This window comes from Oncorhynchus gorbuscha, linkage group LG17, assembly GCF_021184085.1.
Source record: "Oncorhynchus gorbuscha isolate QuinsamMale2020 ecotype Even-year linkage group LG17, OgorEven_v1.0, whole genome shotgun sequence".
Classification (NCBI taxonomy): Eukaryota; Metazoa; Chordata; class Actinopteri; order Salmoniformes; family Salmonidae; genus Oncorhynchus; species Oncorhynchus gorbuscha.
Window position 1 is genome coordinate 16,808,477 of NC_060189.1, and position 18,605 is coordinate 16,827,081.

The 18,605-nt window shown below is 47.0% G+C and overlaps 1 protein-coding gene across 5 annotated transcripts in view; it reads left to right on the top strand.

Moving 5' to 3' along the window:
• rab3gap2 (RAB3 GTPase activating protein subunit 2 (non-catalytic)) overlaps positions 1-18,605 on the top strand; it is a 28,612-nt gene that overhangs the window by 1,426 nt on the left and 8,581 nt on the right. For 2 of the 5 annotated variants that reach the window (XM_046308197.1, XM_046308201.1), the window contains exons 2-27: positions 684-766; positions 889-1,009; positions 1,186-1,267; positions 2,598-2,645; positions 2,791-2,866; positions 2,957-3,058; positions 3,186-3,285; positions 10,437-10,457; positions 10,711-10,809; positions 11,017-11,165; positions 11,632-11,711; positions 12,095-12,184; positions 12,385-12,524; positions 12,927-13,122; positions 13,219-13,362; positions 15,036-15,118; positions 15,233-15,297; positions 15,487-15,577; positions 15,703-15,830; positions 16,007-16,220; positions 16,331-16,428; positions 16,588-16,693; positions 16,821-16,981; positions 17,287-17,461; positions 17,621-17,761; positions 17,856-17,962. In XM_046308197.1, coding sequence (XP_046164153.1) covers positions 684-766; positions 889-1,009; positions 1,186-1,267; positions 2,598-2,645; positions 2,791-2,866; positions 2,957-3,058; positions 3,186-3,285; positions 10,437-10,457; positions 10,711-10,809; positions 11,017-11,165; positions 11,632-11,711; positions 12,095-12,184; positions 12,385-12,524; positions 12,927-13,122; positions 13,219-13,362; positions 15,036-15,118; positions 15,233-15,297; positions 15,487-15,577; positions 15,703-15,830; positions 16,007-16,220; positions 16,331-16,428; positions 16,588-16,693; positions 16,821-16,981; positions 17,287-17,461; positions 17,621-17,761; positions 17,856-17,962 — 2,900 coding nt within the window. The remainder of the gene's footprint in view (positions 1-683; positions 767-888; positions 1,010-1,185; positions 1,268-2,597; positions 2,646-2,790; positions 2,867-2,956; positions 3,059-3,185; positions 3,286-10,436; positions 10,458-10,710; positions 10,810-11,016; positions 11,166-11,631; positions 11,712-12,094; positions 12,185-12,384; positions 12,525-12,926; positions 13,123-13,218; positions 13,363-15,035; positions 15,119-15,232; positions 15,298-15,486; positions 15,578-15,702; positions 15,831-16,006; positions 16,221-16,330; positions 16,429-16,587; positions 16,694-16,820; positions 16,982-17,286; positions 17,462-17,620; positions 17,762-17,855; positions 17,963-18,605) is intronic. The other 3 variants (XM_046308199.1, XM_046308202.1, XM_046308200.1) reach the window with 2 other exon arrangements.

Genomic DNA, 18,605 nt, shown 5'->3' on the forward strand with positions numbered 1-18,605 from the left:
CTGCAGTACCAGCGGGAGGCAGATGAAGATGGAAAGAGGGAGGAAGGAGGGGGGATTTGCCCTTTGTCATATGAGTCATCCTACAGGAGGGCGCTTGAACAGATTACTGCATGATGCTGGACAAAGGAAGACACACACTCACACACATAAGCATACATACACATACTCAAAGCCCTGAGCCATTGTCCATGGATGTTGCAGTCAGACTATGTCAACAGGAGTCCCACTGTCAATGCGAGTTCTGTTAATCTCTTTCCTTTCCCCACTTACTGATATTTATAGCATCTCCAACTTCATCCCTTCTCTCTTTGGGTCGGGGGAGGTCTCTTGTACTTGATGCTCAGCTTGCTCTCTGCCTTCTTTGTTAGTTTGCCCCTGCCAGTCCAAAGATGTGTGTACATGTGTGTATCATGCATCACCTGATTTTAATAAATGTTTAGCTTTATAGCCTAACTATTATAATAATAATAATATATGCCATTTAGCACACACTTTTATCCAAAGCGACTTAGTCATGTGTGCATACATTTTACTTATGGGTGGTCCCAGGAATCAAACCCACTGCCCTGGCATTAAAAGCACCATGCTTTACCAGCTGAGTTACAAAGAACCACTAACATTTTAACTGACAATTGACTCTGGATTGCACCACCTAATAGTTGTGATTGATCTCTCTCGCTCAGAGAATGAGCTGGCCTGGGACGACTCAGACTGGGGGTCATGGGATAACCCTGAGGCCAAAGAAGATGGCAGTGGCACCACCACGGTCAGTTTGTCTGTCTCTTACCCTATTTATATTCTTTAACTGAAGACTAGCCTAAATCAGACAGCACCCTTCCATAGCCCTCTGTGATCTATAAGGTTTGGTCCTGTTGTTGTGTTCCTTAGGGGGTGGAGGAGGACAGTGCTGCAGGGAGTGCCCCTTGGCTGCAGGACTGTGTGGTTTCTCTGTCTCCCTGCTCAGACCTGATGGTCGTTGCCAAAGACCACAAGGCTGTGTTTCTCTCAGGTATGTGTCCCAAAACACAGACACGCATGTTAATGTACACACAAATGCTCTCTACCCTACCCTTATTAAAGCTACATGAAACAAAGTCAATGTCCTCAAATACATAAACATCTCCCAATGACACATACACTGCTGTTGGTGGGGTGTGTGTTGACATTGTTTCCTCTTTCTTGCAGCGAAGTGGCGGACAGATGATGGCGGCCGAGAGGAGATGACCCTGGCTGTGTCCTGGAGTGGAACTCTCAGCACAGAGGAGGGGTGAGAGAACGGGGGAGGAGGGAATGAGAGAACGGGGGGGATTCGGGGGAGGAGGGGTTGGAGAGAACAGAAGGAGGGAGGGGGGAGGGAGAGAGGGAGGAGGGGGAGAGAACAGGGGGAAGAGAACGGAGGAGGAGTGGGGAGAGAACAGGGGGAAGAGAACGGAGGAGGAGTGGGAAGAGAACGGAGGAGGAGTGGGAAGAGAACGGAGGAGGAGTGGGAAGAGAACGGACAGAGGGAGGAGGGGGGAGAACAGAGGGAGGAGGGGGAGAACAGAGGGGGAGAGAAGAGAACGGAGGAGGAGCGGGGGAAGAGAACGGAGGAGGAGCGGGGGAAGAGAACGGAGGAGGAGCGGGGGGGAAGAGAACGGAGGAGGAGGGGGAGCGGGGAAGAGAACGGAGGAGGAGGGGGGAAGAGAATGGAGGAGGAGGGGGGAGAAGAGGGAAGAGAACGGAGGAGGAGGGGGAAGAGGGAAGAGAACGGAGGAGGAGGGGGGGGGGTAGAACGGAGGAGGGGGGGGTAGAACGGGGGGAGGGGAGCGGGTAGAGAACGGGGGAGGAGCGGGTAGAGAACGGGGGAGGAGGAGCGGGTAGAGAACGGGGAGGAGCGGGAAGAGAACGGGGAGGAGCGGGAAGAGAACGGGGAGGAGCGAATAGAGAACGGGGAGGAGCGGGAAGAGAACGAGGGAAGAGAACGGGGAGGGAGCGGGGAGAGAACGGAGGGGAGGAGGGGGGAAGAGAACGGAGGAGGAGCGGGAAGAGAACGGGGGAGGAGGGAATGAGAGAAGGGGGGAATACAGGGGAGGAGGGGTTGGAGAGAACAGAAGGAGGAGTGAGAGAGGGAAAGAGGGAATGAGAGAACAGGGGGAAGAGAACGGAGGAGGAGTGGGAAGAGAACGGAGGAGGAGTGGGAAGAGAACGGACAGAGGGAGGAGGAGGAGGGAAGAGAACGGACAGAGGGAGGAGGAGGGGGAAGAGAACGGACAGAGGGAGGAGGAGGGGGAAGAGAACGGAAAGAGGGAGGAGGGGGAGAACAGAGGGAGGAGGGGGAGAACAGAGGGAGGAGGGGGGAGAACAGAGGGGGGAGGGGAAGAGAACGGGGGAGGAGCGGGAAGAGAACGGAGGGAAAGAAACATAAGGGTGGATGAATGAGAGAGGGGGTTAGACTGAGAGAATGTGAGGAAAGGAAAGGACACAGAAAGAAGTCAAGATTAGATTCCAGATTCAATTAAATTCAATTGACTTTATTGACATGGGAAGTTCATTATTACTTACATTGTAAAAGTATACATATCGACTGTGTGTGTGTGTGCGTGCCTGCCTCTTTACAGGGAGAGTGTGAGCAGTGTCATCTGTATACCTCTGGCCAGCCAGAAAAGGTAAGCCATCTAGTATGTCCGACACTGTCTGTGTGTGTGTCCATCCTCCATGTATGATCACTTGTGTGTACATATCAATGTGTATGTTGGTTTGTGTTCTAATGATAAGTATTAACTCTGTCTGTCTGTGTGTGTGTGTGTTCAGGAGTTCCACAGGTCGGCCAGACTGGACTTGTATTGTAGTGGGCTTCTCATCTGGTTATGTTCGCTTCTACACAGAGGTGCAGTACAGCAGTATTGACTTGTTACCTGGAAGTCTGGCTGGTGTGTTAATGTTATTCTAACAGTGGTGTTTTGTGTGTTTTTGTCAGAGTGGGGTCCTACTCCTAGCCCAGCTGTTGAATGAGGATCCTGTCCTGAGGCTCAAGTGTCGCACCTACGAGATCCCCCGCCACCCTGGTGTCACCGAGCAGGTACGGCTGTAGCAAACACCAAAACACTGATAGCTGTCTGGGCCTGGGTATCAAGGTTCTTTTCATGACACTTTATTTATGAATTTCTCGCTCTCTCACTCTCATTCTCTCTCTCTCTCTCTCTTAGCATGAGGAGCTGAGCATTCTTTACCCAGCAGCCCTGGTCACTATTGATGGCTTCAGTCTCTTTCAGTCTCTACGCGCCTGCAGAAACCAGGTGGCTCGAGGTACTGCTCTGTGTGTGTGTTTTGTGTCTGTCGAGGTACTGCTCTGTGTGTGTGTTTTGTGTCTGTCGAGGTACTGCTCTGTGTGTGTGTTTTGTGTCTGTCGAGGTACTGCTCTGTGTGTGTGTTTTGTGTCTGTCGAGGTACTGCTCTGTGTGTGTGTTTTGTGTCTGTCGAGGTACTGCTCTGTGTGTGTGTTTTGTGTCTGTCGAGGTACTGCTCTGTGTGTGTGTTTTTTGTGTCTGTCGAGGTACTGCTCTGTGTGTGTGTTTTTGTGTCTGTCGAGGTACTGCTCTGTGTGTGTGTGTGTGTGTTTTGTGTCTGTCGAGGTACTGTGTGTGTGTTTTGTGTCTGTCTGTCGAGTACTGCTCTGTGTGTGTGTTTTTTGTGTCTGTCGAGGTACTGCTCTGTGTGTGTGTTTTTTGTGTCTGTCGAGGTACTGCTCTGTGTGTGTGTTTTTGTGTCTGTCGTACTGCTCTGTGTGTGTGTTTTGTGTCTGTCGAGGTACTGCTCTGTGTCTGTGTGTTTGTGTGTCTGTCGTACTGCTCTGTGTGTGTGTGTGTTTTTGTGTCTGTCGAGGTACTGCTCTGTGTGTGTGTTTTTTGTGTCTGTCGAGGTACTGCTCTGTGTGTGTGTGTTTGTGTCTGTCGAGGTACTGCTCTGTGTGTGTGTGTTTGTCTGTGGTACTGCTCTGTGTCTGTCGAGGTACTGCTCTGTGTGTGTGTTGTTTTGTGTCTGTCTGTGTGTGTGTTTTGTGTCTGTCGGTCTGCTCTGAGGTACTGCTCTGTGTGTGTGTGTTTTTGTGTCTGTCGAGGTACTGCTCTGTGTGTGTGTTTTGTGTCTGTCTGTGTGGTACTGCTCTGTGTGTGTGTTTTGTGTCTGTCGAGGTACTGCTCTGTGTGTGTGTTTTGTGTCTGTCGAGGTACTGCTCTGTGTGTGTGTGTTTTTGTGTCTGTCGAGCTCTGTACTGCTCTGCTGTGTGTGTGTTTTTTGTGTCTGTCGAGGTACTGCTCTGTGTGTGTGTGAGGTACTGCTCTGTGTGTGTGTTTTTTGTGTCTGTCGAGGTACTGCTCTGTGTGTGTGTTTTTTTGTGTCTGTCGAGGTACTGCTCTGTGTGTGTGTTTCTGTCGTGTCTGTCTGTCGAGGTACTGCTCTGTGTGTGTGTTTTTCTGTGTCTGTCGAGGTACTGCTCTGTGTGTGTGTTTTGTTTTGTGTCTGTCGAGGTACTGCTCTGTGTGTGTGTTGTTTTGTGTCTGTGTACTGCTCTGTGTGTGTGTTTTGTGTCTGTCGTGGTACTGCTCTGTGTGTGTGTTTTGTGTCTGTCGAGGTACTGCTCTGTGTGTGTGTGTTTTTGTGTCTGTGTGTCTGTGTGTGTTTGTGTCTGTCGTACTGCTCTGTGTGTGTGTGTTTGTGTGTCTTGCTGTGTGTGTGTTTTGTGTCTGTTACTGCTCTGTGTGTGTGTTTTGTGTCGTCGGTACTGCTCTGTGTGTGTGTTTTTGTGTCTGTCGAGGTACTGCTCTGTGTGTGTGTGTGTTTGTGTCTGTCGAGGTACTGCTCTGTGTGTGTGTGTTTTGTGTCTGTCGTACTGCTCTGTGTGTGTGTTTTGTGTCTGTCTGTGTGTGTGTTTTGTGTCTGTGTGTGTGTTTTTGTGTCTGTCGAGGTACTGCTCTGTGTGTGTGTTTTGTGTCTGTCGAGGTACTGCTCTGTGTGTGTGTGTTTGTGTCTGTCGAGGTACTGCTCTGTGTGTGTGTTTTTGTGTCTGTCTGTCGAGGTACTGCTCTGTAGGTACTGCTCTGTGTGTGTGTTTTGTCTGTCTGTCGTGTCTGTCGAGGTACTGCTCTGTGTGTGTGTTTTGTGTCTGTCGTCTGTCTGTGTGTGTGTGTGTTTTTGTGTCTGTCGAGGTACTGCTCTGTGTGTGTGTGTTTTTTGTGTCTGTCGAGGTACTGCTCTGTGTGTGTGTTTTTTGTGTGTCTGTCGAGGTACTGCTCTGTGTGTGTTTTGTTTTGTGTCTGTCTGTCGGTACTGCTCTGTGTGTGTGTTTTGTGTCTGTCGAGGTACTGCTCTGTGTGTGTGTTTTTGTGTCTGTCGAGGTACTGCTCTGTGTGTGTGTGTTGTTTTGTGTCTGTCGAGGTACTGCTCTGTGTGTGTGTGTTTTGTGTCTGTCGAGGTACTGCTCTGTGTGTGTGTTTTGTGTCTGTCGAGGTACTGCTCTGTGTGTGTGTGTGTTTTGTGTCTGTCGTGGCGAGGTACTGCTCTGTGTGTGTGTGTTTTGTGTCTGTCGAGGTACTGCTCTGTGTGTGTGTGTGTGTTTTGTGTCTGTCGAGGTACTGCTCTGTGTGTGTGTTTTGTGTCTGTCGAGGTACTGCTCTGTGTGTGTGTTTTGTGTCTGTCTCTGCTCTGTGTGGTACTGCTCTGCTCTGTCGAGGTGCTCTGTGTGTGTGTGTTTTTTGTCTGTCGTCTGTCGAGGTACTGCTCTGTGTGTGTGTGTGTTTTGTGTTGTCGAGGTACTGTTCTGTGTCTGTCTGTCTGTGTGTGTGTGTTTACTGCTGTACTGTCGAGGTACTGCTCTGTGTGTGTGTTTTTGTGTCTGTCGAGGTACTGCTCTGTGTGTGTGTGTTGTGTGTGTGTGTGTTTTGTGTCTGTCGAGGTACTGCTCTGTGTGTGTGTTTTGTGTCTGTCGAGGTACTGCTCTGTGTGTGTGTTTGTGTCTGTCGAGGTACTGCTCTGTGTGTGTGTGTGTCTGTGTGTGTGTGTTTTGTGTCTGTCGAGGTACTGCTCTGTGTGTGTGTGTGTTTTGTGTCTGTCGAGGTACTGCTCTGTGTGTGTGTGTTTTGTGTCTGTCGAGGTACTGTGTGTGTGTGTTTTGTGTCTGTCGAGGTACTGCTCTGTGTGTGTGTGTGTTTTGTCTGTCTGTCGAGGTACTGCTCTGTGTGTGTGTGTGTGTTTTGTGTCTGTCGAGGTACTGCTCTGTGTGTGTGTTTTGTGTTTTACTGCTCTGTGTTTTTTGTCTGTCTGTGTGTGTGTGTGTTTTTTGTGTCTGTCGAGGTACTGCTCTGTCTGTGTGTGTTTTTTTGTGTCTGTCGGGTACTGCTCTGTGTGTGTGTTTTGTGTCTGTCGAGGTACTGTCTGTGTGTGTGTTTTGTGTCTGTCGAGGTACTGCTCTGTGTGTGTGTGTGTTTACTGCTGTCTGTCGTACTGCTCTGTGTGTGTGTTTTTTGTGTCTGTCGAGGTACTGTGTGTGTGTGTTGTCGTACTGCTCTGTGTGTGTGTTTTTTGTGTCTGTCGTACTGCTCTGTGTGTGTGTTTTGTGTCTGTCGTACTGCTCTGTGTGTGTGTGTGTGTTTTGTGTCTGTCGTACTGCTCTGTGTGTGTGTTTTTTGTGTCTGTCGAGGTACTGCTCTGTGTGTGTGTTTTTTGTGTCTGTCGAGGTACTGCTCTGTGTGTGTGTGTGTTTTTGTGTCTGTCGAGGTACTGCTCTGTGTGTGTTTTGTGTCTGTCGAGTACTGCTCTGTGTGTGTGTTTTTGTGTCTGTCGAGGTACTGCTCTGTGTGTGTGTGTTTGTGTCTGTCGAGGTACTGCTCTGTGTGTGTGTGTGTTTTGTGTCTGTCGAGGTACTGCTCTGTGTGTGTGTGTGTTTTGTGTCTGTCGAGGTACTGCTCTGTGTGTGTGTGTGTTTTGTGTCTGTCGAGGTACTGCTCTGTGTGTGTGTTTTGTGTCTGTCGAGGTACTGCTCTGTGTACTGTCTGTGTGTGTGTTTGTGTCTGTCGAGGTACTGCTCTGTGTGTGTGTTTGTGTTTGTCTACTGCTCTGTGTGTGTGTGTTTTTGTGTCTGTCGAGGTACTGCTCTGTGTGTGTGTTTTGTGTCTGTCGTGTTTGTGTTTGTCTGTCGAGGTACTGCTCTGTGTGTGTGTTTTGTGTCTGTCGAGGTACTGCTGTGTGTGTGTTTTGTGTCTGTGTGTGTGTGTTTGTTTTTTGTGTCTGTCGAGGTACTGCTCTGTGTGTGTGTTTTGTGTCTGTTGTGTCTGTCGACTGCTCTGTGTGTGTGTTTTGTGTCTGTCGGGTACTGCTCTGTGTGTGTGTGTGTTGTCTGTGTGTCTGTGTTTTGTGTTTTGTGTCTGTCGGGTACTGCTCTGTGTGTGTGTGTGTTTTGTGTCTGTCGTGTCGAGGTACTGCTCTGTGTGTGTGTTTTGTGTCTGTCGTGTCGAGGTACTGCTCTGTGTGTGTGTGTTTTGTGTCTGTCGAGGTACTGCTCTGTGTGTGTGTGTGTTGTGTGTGTGTGTTTTGTGTCTGTCGAGGTACTGCTCTGTGTGTGTGTTTTGTGTCTGTTTGCTCTGTGTCTGTCGAGGTACTGCTCTGTGTGTGTGTTTTTGTGTCTGTCGTGTCTGAGGTACTGCTCTGTGTGTGTGTTTGTGTCTGTCGTGTCGAGGTACTGCTCTGTCGTACTGCTCTGTGTGTGTGTTTTTGTACTGCTCTGTGTCTGTCTGTGTGTGTGTGTTTTTTGTGTTTTGTGTCTGTCGAGGTACTGCTCTGTGTGTGTGTTTTGTGTCTGTCGAGGTACTGTAGTAGCAGTAGAGGTACAGTGCTGTCAAAAAGGTTGACAGCAAATTAGAAATAATTTCCTCGATTAAAAAAAAAAATCTTTGATACTGAATGTTGTCAGATCTTCAACCATAACCTAATATTAGATAAAGGGAACCTGAGTTTACAAATAATAACAAAAATGGATACTTATTTAATTTATTTAATTAACATGAAACACCCAATTCCCCTGTGTGAAGAAGTCATTGCCCCCTTACACTCAATAACTGGTTGTGCCACCTTGAGCTGCAATGAATGCAGCCAAGTGCTTCCTGTAGTTGTTGATCAGTCTCTCACATTGCTGTGGATAAATTTTTGGCTGTGGATTAATTTTCTGCCCGTTTAAAGTCCTGCCATAACATCTCAATTGGGATTAGGTCTGGACTAGAGGTTGACCGATTAATCGGACTGACCAATTAATTAGGGCCGATTTCAAGTGTTCATAACCATCTGAAATCTGTATTTTTGGGCACCGATTTAAAATAAATATATATATATATATATATATCTTTATTTAACTAAGCAGGTCAGTTGAGAACCTTACAGTTAACTAGTCCAACGCTTTAACCACCGGTCTCTCATTGCACTCCGTGAGGAGCCTGCCTGTTACATGAATGCAGTAGAAGCCAAGGTATGTTGCTAGCTAGCATTAAACTTATCTTATAAAAAACAATCAATCATAATCACTAGTTATAACTACACATGGTTGATGATATTACTCATTTATCTAGCGTGTCCTGCGTTGCATATAATCGATGCAATGCTGGGGGATTTAATAAAAGCGCATTTGCGAAAAAAGCACAATCATTGGACGACTGTACCTAACCATAAACACCAATGCCTTTCTTAAAATCAATACACAGAAGTACATATTTTTAACCTGCATATTTAGCTAAAAGAAATCCAGGTTATCAGGCAATATTAACCAGGTGGAATTGTGTCACTTCTCTTGCATTCATTGCACGCAGAGTCAGGGTATATGCAACAGTTTGGGCTGCCTGGCTCATTGCGAACTAATTTGCCAGAATTTTATGTAATTATGACATAACATTGAAGGTTGTGCAATGTAACAAGAATATTTAGACTTAGGGATGCCACCCGTTAGAGAAAATACCGAACGGTCCCGTATTTCACTGAAATAATAAACATTTTGTTTTCAAAATTATAGTTTCCGGATTTGACCATATTAATGACCAAATGCTCATATTTCTGTGTGTTATGTTATAATTAAGTCTGACTGATAGAGCAGTCTGACTGAGCGATGGTAGGCACCAGCAGGCTCTAAGGATTAATTCAAACAGCACTTTAGTGTGTTTTGCCAGCAGCTCTTCGCAAGCACAGTGCTGTTTATGACTTCAAGCCTATCAGCCTAATGGCTGGTGTAACCAATGTGAAATGGCTAGCTAGTTAGCGGGGTGCGCGCTAATAGCGTTTCAAACGTCACTCGGTCTGAGACTTGGAGTGGTTGTTCCCCTTACTCTGCAAGGGTTCGCGGCTTTTGTGGAGTGATGGGTAACGCTGCTTGGAGTGTGGCTGTTGTCGATGTGTTCCTGGTTTGAGCCCAGGTAGGGGCGAGGAGAGGGACGGAAGCTATACTGTTACACCTGCAATACTATAGTGCCTATAAGAACATCCAATAGTCAAAGGAATATGAAATACAAATGGTATAGAGAGAAATAGTCCTATAAATACTATATTAACTACAACCTAAAACCTCTTACCTTGGAATATTGAAGTCTCATGTTAAAAGGAACCACCAACTTTCATATGTTCTCATGTTCTGAGCAAGGAACTCAAACATTAGCTTTTTTACATGGCACATATTGCACTTTTACTTCTCCAACACTTTGTTTTAGCATTTTTTAAACCAAATTGAACATGTTTCATTATTTATTTGAGGCTAAATCGATGTTTATTGATGTATTATAAGTTAAAATAAGTGTTCATTCAGTATTATTGTAATTGTCATTATTACAATACTTTTAAAAAATTAAATCGTCCGATTAATCAGTATCTATTTTTTTTTGGTCCTCCAATAATCGGTATCGGTGTTGAAAAATCATAATCGGTCGACCTCTAGTCTGGACTTTGACTAAGCCATTTCAAAACTTTTTATTATTGAAAACCCACATATGGCACTGAGTTAAAGCAGTTCTGCATGGAAGACTGGGCCAAAATCCTTCACAGTGACGTGAGAGACTGATCAACAACTACAGGAACCGTTTGGTTGTCTTTGCAGCTTAAGGTGGCACAAACAGTTATTGAGTGTAAGGCAATTACACACAGGGGCATTGTGTGTTGCATAACTTTGTTCATAAAATATGTATGTCATTGTTGTGTTATTTGTACACTCAGGTTCCCTTTATCTAAAATTAGGTTTTGGTTAAAGATCTGATAACATTCAGTATAAAAACTGCAACCGTAGAGAAAATTAGCAAGGGGGAAATACTTTTTCACAGCGCTGTAGGTTAGTGTTCGTAGTTATAAAACTAGTTGCAGTACCATAGTAATTATGCTATAAAGGTTACATGATGTTTAATAGAACCATGTTCTCTATTTGCTGGCTGGGTTGACAGAGTTCGCCAGAAAGGATGCAGGTACTGACACACGCACAAAAGCTAGTATTTGACACTTAGGGTAGTACATGTAGTATTTTGGGGGTATATTTTGTGTATTGTGGCTTGAGGTGATTTAGTCATTCCACACCATTTACTCAACTCTTTCCTTCATCTCCTCTTTCTCTGGCAACCCTCACTTCCTTAACCTCTTTCTTCAAACCCCTTCTCTTAATCATTATTCCTAACTTTCTGTGTCTTTACCTCTCTCTCTCTCCCCTACTCGCCCCCTCAGCAGCGGCAGCAGGCAGTGAGGTGGTCCATCCTCCTCCTCTGGCCTATAAGAAGTGGGGTCTACAGGATATGGACACCATCGTAGACCACAGCAGCGTGGGTGAGAGAGTCGAGGAGGGAGGGTCAGATGGGTGGAGGGGCACAGGGAGTGGATGGGGGGGGGCTGGAGGGAGAGGGGCAGGAGGACAGGTGCATGGTGAGAAGAAGTTGGAGAAGATCATGGATTCTGGTTGACAGACAGTGAAAGTGTAGCTATATTCTCCATTATAACAGTACTCTCTCTCTCCGCCCCTCCCTCCCTTGTCAGGTATAATGACGCTGTGTGTGTTTGACCAGATGAAGAATGCGTCTATCCTGGGGGGTTTCCATGCCTCTGTGAAGGGCAGCCCCCCCGCCATGAGTCAGTACATAACTGTGGGGGGAGGACCCTACACAGGCTTCTACTATGCCATTGAGGTGTGTGTTTGTCCATGTTTTTATTCACCTCATGCCTGGTCTATTTATCTCCTTGAGAGATTGGTAGTTACTCTTTAAGAAGTGAGCACAGTCGGCATTAGTTCAGACCAGTAGCAGTGATTTTTGACATTTCTATTCCCTCTAGAGCAGAGATGGGCAATAATTTTGGCTTGTGGGCCACATCAGGATTTCTAAATTCAGAGGAGGGACGCTATTTTGAAAAAGGGCAGTTATTTGAACATTTTATAAAGGTCCATTATAATTTCGACATACTTTCTATCTAGCCTGTAGTGTTATTTTAACCTAAAATAGTTTACCCCCCACCCCCAAAAAATTGTTTTTACTCAAATCTCCCGCTGACTGGATTGCCTTATTTTTCCCACCCCTGCTGTAAACAGAGCAGAGATTTCTACCAAATCAGCACGAAAATGTCCAGTCATAAAATATTGTTTTTATCTCTCTCCAGGGTAGCTCCCAGCCTCTCCTCTCCCATGTGGCTCTTGCTGTGGCGAGCAAACTCACATCGGCCTTGTTCAGCGCCGCCAGGTGCGTGTGTGTTTTTCTTGGTGATTGTATGTATGAGTCTTTTCCCGGTTGTCAGTATCTTGGCCTCCGGCTCCCTTTAATCATGGTGAGTATTCCCTGTGGTGCTGTGTGTGGATGTGTTGATACGGCTGGGGCCTACACTGAGCCATGCTACCTCTGATACAGCCACACAGGACGCAAAGCAGCAACATCAATACACTGATATATAGCCTCTCTTCCCTGACAACTAATGAATTATAACTCTGTATGTCCTCTTCCTCTTCTCCCTCTGTCTGTCTTCTGCATGGCTTCTTTCTTTCTGCACCCTTTCTCTCCCCTTTCCTTCTCTCTGTCTCTCCTATCTGGCCTTTCTTTCGCACTGATCTCTTTCGCTCTCTCGTCAGTGGTTGGCTGGGCTGGAAGAAACAGAGTGAGGAGGAGCCAACTCAGAAACAGAAGCCCAAGGTGGAGCCGGCCACACCCATGGCAGTCAGGTGACCAACACCATCCCTTTTGTCAGAAGAACTAGGGAACTGTTTGTGCTGCACATGCAATCTACGCAGTCAAATTGCCAAGTTATCTTTTTATTACTTTAACATTAATCAATTAGCCTTTTTTTTTTTTTTTTTTACTTTTCTCACTTAACTGATTGCCTAGCCCAAACTCCTTCCTCCCTCTCGTGTCCCGCCCTCAGGTTTGGTCTCCCAGACTCGCGGCGCCACGGGGAGTTCATCTGTCTGTCCCCCTGTAACACTCTGGCTGGGGTCACGGACGACTTCGGCAGGGTCACGCTGCTTGACGTGGGAAGAGGCATAGCTATCCGCATGTGGAAGGGTGAAAGAGAATTCTCCCTTCAACACTCAACAGTAGGGCCGGAACGATATCAGTATCATTAGTATCGTGGCAAGAAAACAAAATATGAAAACAGGCCTAATGTTGGAAACAAACATCATTATGTCATCCAGAGTCACATTCATTTATTTCCAAGCTATAGTACACAATATTCAACATATAGCAGGTTTTTAAAGGACCAAAGAGTTTGGTCTGCTTCTTGTTTTCATTTTTTCCATGGAAAAAATATTGCAATACTGGTATCATCACAGCCCAACTCCTCAGCAAATGAATGATCTGGTTTAGTATAAAGACAGCTAATGTTGAGTAGGGTCTAGTGTTTGACCTGGAAAAAGGCCCTACTTATTTATCTAGTTATAATAACCTATTTCTGTGTTTTCCCAGGATACCGGGATGCCCAGCTGGGTTGGGTACAGGTGTCTGAGGGGCGGGGCGAGCGCGAGTCCTCACCCTCTGCGCCCCTCCCTCGGCGCCACGCCCAGTTCCTGGTCATCTATGCACCCAGGAGAGGCATCCTGGAGGTGTGGGGCACACAGCAGGGGCCCAGAGTAGGAGCCTTCACTGTAGGGAAACACTGCAGGTACACACACACACAGTTCTAATCGTATGTTTCCAAAGCATTTGAACTACTTTAACCAGTAACCATTTCCTTCTCTCCTATGTGTGTATGTGTCAGGTTGCTGTATGCAGGCTACCGGCTGATGGGGGTGAACAGTGTGACTAGTCAGGGCTGGCTGCTCCACACACAGCAGGTGTGTCTGTTTGACCCTGCTACTGGAGCGCTACGCACTGTCACTGTCCCCTTTCATCTGGCCCTCAGGTGACTTTTCACACTAACACACACTTTGTAGTACAGTTGGGACATCTTGGGAAGATCAGGAGTACAATTCTTGTATTGTGAAAGATTCCACATATATAGTGCATTCGAAAAGTATTCAGACTCCTTGACTTTTACCACATTTTGTTACATTACAACACTATTCTAAAATTAATAAAACCGTTTTTTAAATTTTTGCAAATTTATTACAAATAAAAAGCTGAAATATCACATTTACATAAGTATTCAGACCCTTTACTCTACTTTGTTGAAGCACCTTTGGCAGCGATTACAGACACGTTTTTTGGGGGTATGACGCTACAAGCTTAGCACACCTGTATTTGGGGAGTTTCTCTCATCCTTCTCTGCAGATCCTCTCAAGCTCTGTCAGGTTGGATTGGAAGCGTTGCTGCCCAGCTATTTTCAGGTCTCTCCAGAGATGTTCGATCGGGTTCCTGGCTGGGCCACTCAAGGACATTCAGAGACCTGTCCCGAAGCCTCTCCTGCATTGTCTTGGCTGTGTGCTTAGGGTCGTTGTCCTGTTGGAAGGTGGACCTTTGCCCAGTATGAGGTCCTCAGCACTCTGGAGCAGGTTTTCATCAAGGATCTCTCTGTACTTTGCTCCGTTCATCTTTGCCTCGATCCCGACTAGTCTCCCTGTCACTGAAAAACCTCCCCACAGCATAATGCTGCCAACACCATGCTTCACTGTAGGGATGGTGCCAGGTTTTCTCCAGATGTAACACTTGGCATTCAGGCCAAAGAGTTCAATCTTGGTTTCATCAGACCAGAGAACCTTGTTTCTCATGGTCTGAGAGTCCTTTAAGTGCCTTTTGGCAATTCCATACGGGCTGTCATGTGCCTTTCACTGAGGAGTGATTTCCGTCTGGCCGTTCTACCATAAAGGCCTAATTAGTGGAGTACTGCAGAGATGGTTGTCCTTCTGGAAGGTTCTCACACCTCCACAGATCAACTCTGGAGCTGTGTCAGAGGGACCTTTCTTGGTCACCACCCTGACCAAGGACCTTCTCCACCGATTGCTCAGTTTGCCCGGGCGGCCAACTCTAAGAAGAGTCCAGGTGTTTCCAAACCTCTTCCATTTAAGAATGATGGAGACCACTTTGTTCTTGGGGACCTTCAATGCTGCAGACATTTTTTGGTACCCTTCCCCAAATCTGTGCCTCGACACAATCCTGTCTCGGAGCTCTACGGACAATTCCTTTGACCTCATGGCATAGTTTTTGCTCTGACATGCACCGTCAACTGTGGGACCTTTATATAGACAGGTGTCGTCTGCCTTTTCAAATCTTGTCCAATCAATTGAATTTACCCCAGGTGGACTCCAAGTTGTAGAAACATCTCAAGGATGATCAATGGAAACGGGATGCACCTGAGCTCAATTTTCGAGTCTCACAGCAAAGGGTCTGAATACTTATGTAAATAAGGTATTTCAGTAAAAAAATGTATACATTTGCAAACATTTCTAAAAACCTGTTTTCACTTCGTCATTATGTATAGATTGATAAGGATTTTTATTTATTTAATACATTTTAGAATAAGGCTGTAACGTAACAAAATGTGGAAAAAGGGAAGGGGTCTGAATACTTTCCGAATGCACCGTACACAGCCTGTGTAGTTTTACCAAAGGGACATAATGATTATGTTCTCTATGTCAGTGATAAGAAGAGTGAGAGGGCGAAGGACATGCACCTGCTGAAGAGACTGACCACACTACTGAAGAGCAGAGAGGTGGAACCAGGTACGACAGAGATGGAGGGGGGGGAATTAAAAGATGGGAGGATACCCTTTACGGAAGTATTTGAACAGGGCAAACCAGAAGAGCTCTTTCTTAAATTTGACCTCCTCTCTACAGATATCCTGGAGAGCGAGGCCCAGAGTGTACTGCTGGACATCAAACACCCTGCCGTTAAGAAACAGGTACACACACACACACACACACACACACACACACACACACACACACACACACACACACACACACACACACACACACACACACACACACACACACACACACACACACACACACACACACACACACACACACACACACACACACACACATAGTGGTGTCAGTACTACTACTTACTGCTCTCTGTCCTTTAGGCCCTGGAGTCTTTGCTTGCCAATAAGAATGCTCCAGTCTCCTGTCTGACCAACATCACCCGAGTCTTACTGGCCAGTCTCAAAGGGCAAGGTACTGTGTATTTCTGGATATGTATTGAGGTTGAATATTATTAAACTGTGTACAAATAGGTGTCTTAATGTCTGTGTGTGTGGGTTAATGCCTGTGTGTGTTTCCCGTGTGCTGTGTCCCTGCAGACCCCGAGGCAGTAGATGAAGGGTTGTTCCAGTTGTGTTCCTCCCAGCTGAAACTGCTGCAGCTATACACAGACATCCAACAACTCCACTCTACTGGGGAGGCCACCACAGACACACACACTGAACCTGTGAGTACAACAAACACCACTGGTTGTACAGCAGTCTGACACTGAGTTAACTAGCTAGCTACATTCAAGGCAGTAAACGGCAGGCCATTGCTGAGTTGTCAGCAACACTCACCAATTTGGAATCTAGAACCACTCTTCTATTTTCTCTTGTTCCACATCCACCTCTTCCTTTTCAGACGGAGGTTGCAGGTATAGCGGAGGAGCTGGCCCGTGTCTCCCCTACCCTGCAGCGCTACGCAGAGCTCACATCCGGCTCCCGCCCCTCCGTCTCTTTCGCCCTGGACTCCCCCGACGCATCACTTCCTGTCCGGAGCTTCCTGTCCCAGATGGAGTGTGAGGGAGAGGAGATCAGAGTGGTGCCAGGGCCCAACGCAGACTGGACACAGCTTGGTAGAATGAAAACGCACACACACACGACACAAAGACACGCACAGACACACACACTATTACATATAAGTGTATTAGAGGTTAGTTTGTGTGTGTGTGTTTTTCCCCTGTAGGGAGCTTTCTGTTCTGGGGCTGTCTGACAGGAGAGAGCCCTCTACAGAAAGTCTGTAACACACTGCAGAAGACCGGCATCAGCCCACAGCAACTACTGGTGAGGAGAGGTGGGAGAGAGGGTGAAGAGGTGGTGGAGGAATAAGAGGAAGCCGATTCTAGAAAGGGAAGATTTGGGTATGGGAGGAAGAATGGACTGTTTGAAATAGAATGAAATGTTACTCATCCATCTTGTCTGTCCGTGTGTGTTTTCCCTCAGTCTCTGCTGCTGAGTGTATGGCTGCACAGAGAGAAGGAAGTATTGAAAAAAACAGAGGCCGTTAGACACCTACACACACTGCTCACTGCCCTCAGCTCCATGAAAGGTGTGTGAGCACTTCTTATTTCCAATCTAGTCTGTGCTGTGATGACATTGAGTTAGCTTGTGGTTAGATGGTATGTGGCTAGACTCCCATTGACTTCTGTAGACGGCTGTGTTCCTCCTCTCCCTAGGTGCGGTGGAGGAGTCGTGGGACATGCAGTGTGTCTCCCCCTGGTGGCAGCAGGTGCGGTCTGCGTGTGTCCAGTCCCACAGTTCTGCTGCCGCCCTGTTGGCTGCAATAGTGGCTCACCGCGCTGCTAAAGCTAACATCACCATCCTGGCTGAAACCAAGGTCACACACCACACACACACACACACACACACACACACACACACACACACACACACACACACACACACACACACACACACACACACACACACACACACATAATCACCTGGCTCTGGCAAAGGAGAGGGTGAACACACACACCCTAGCACACACACACACTGATATGTGTGCTTCGTCACTGACTCTCTGTGTGTGTGTGTGTGTGTGTGTGTGTGTGTGTGTGTGTGTGTGTGTGTGTGTGTGTGTGTGTGTGTGTGTGTGTGTGTGTGTGTGTGTGTGTGTGTGTGTGTGTGTGTGTGTATCAGTTCCAGTCGGAGTGGGAGGCGGTGTCGTTGGAGCTGGAGCAGTGGGCGGTGTGTGTGAGACAGCTGGAGGACGTGTTGGCCCTGCAGACACTGCTGTGTGTGCCTCCTCCTCAGGGAACACCAGGGAGCGCCACACCACACTGCTCAGTCAAAGCCCTCCTGGAGGGGGGCCGAGGTACTGGATATGTACTATAAGAAATAAAAAGTCCATAATCCCTGAAGGAATCTCAGATCAGAGAGGGTTGGGATTGATGAGAGTGATACAATACAATCACATATACAGTAGATCAGTGATTACCTACGCTCTCTCTCTCTCCCCTATGTCCTCTCTCAGGTGGTATAGCAGACAGCGTGGCTAAGTGGGTGTTCAGGCAGGACTTGGCCCCTGAGCGGCTGAAGGACATGCTGCAGAGGAGGGGGGAGGCCGAGAGCACGGAGAAGAGCCAGGAGGATGCAGCCTTCAACAGGGCAGCAGGTGAGTGGATACTCCTGTGGTCACTAACCTGATTCCTCCATAGGGAAGTGTATTTGTTGTTGTTATATTAGTGCGTGTTCCTGTGTTCCTCCAGAGCTGCTGGTGTCTGTGTGTCAGCGTTTCCCAGACTCCCTCTCTCCTGACCTGCTGTTTGCCCACTGCTGCTGGGAGTACGTGGTGCAGTGGAACAAAGACCCAGAGGTGGGGCTCCGTACAGGACCGGCACACAGACCTTCACATCCAACACAGTCACATCTATACACACAGACATCCATACATATCTATATACACACTCACATTTACACACACAGACATGCACATACATACACATCTACAGCACCAGTCAAAAGTTAGGACACTTCTTAAACAATGTTTTTTCTTTATTTTGACTATTTTCTACATTGTAGAATAATAGTGAAGATGTCAAAACTATGAAATAACACATATGGAATCATGTAGTAACCAAAAAAGTGTTAAACAAATTAAAGTATATTTTAGATTCTTCAAAGTAGCCACCCTTTGCCTTGATGACAACTATGCACACTCTTGGCATTCTCTCAACCAGCTTCACCTGGAATACTTTTCCAACAGTCTTGAAGGAGTTCCCACATATGCTGAGGACTTGTTGGCTGCTTTCCCTTCCCTCCACGGTCCAACTCATCCCAAGCCATCTCAAATGGGTTGAGGTCGGGTGATTGTGGAGTCCAGGTCATCTGATGCCGCACTCTATCACTCTTCTTCTTGGTCAAATAGCCCTTATACAACCTGGAGGTGTGTTTTGGGTAATGATAGTCCCACTGAGCGCAAACCAGATGGGATGGCGTATTGCTGCAGAATGCTGTGG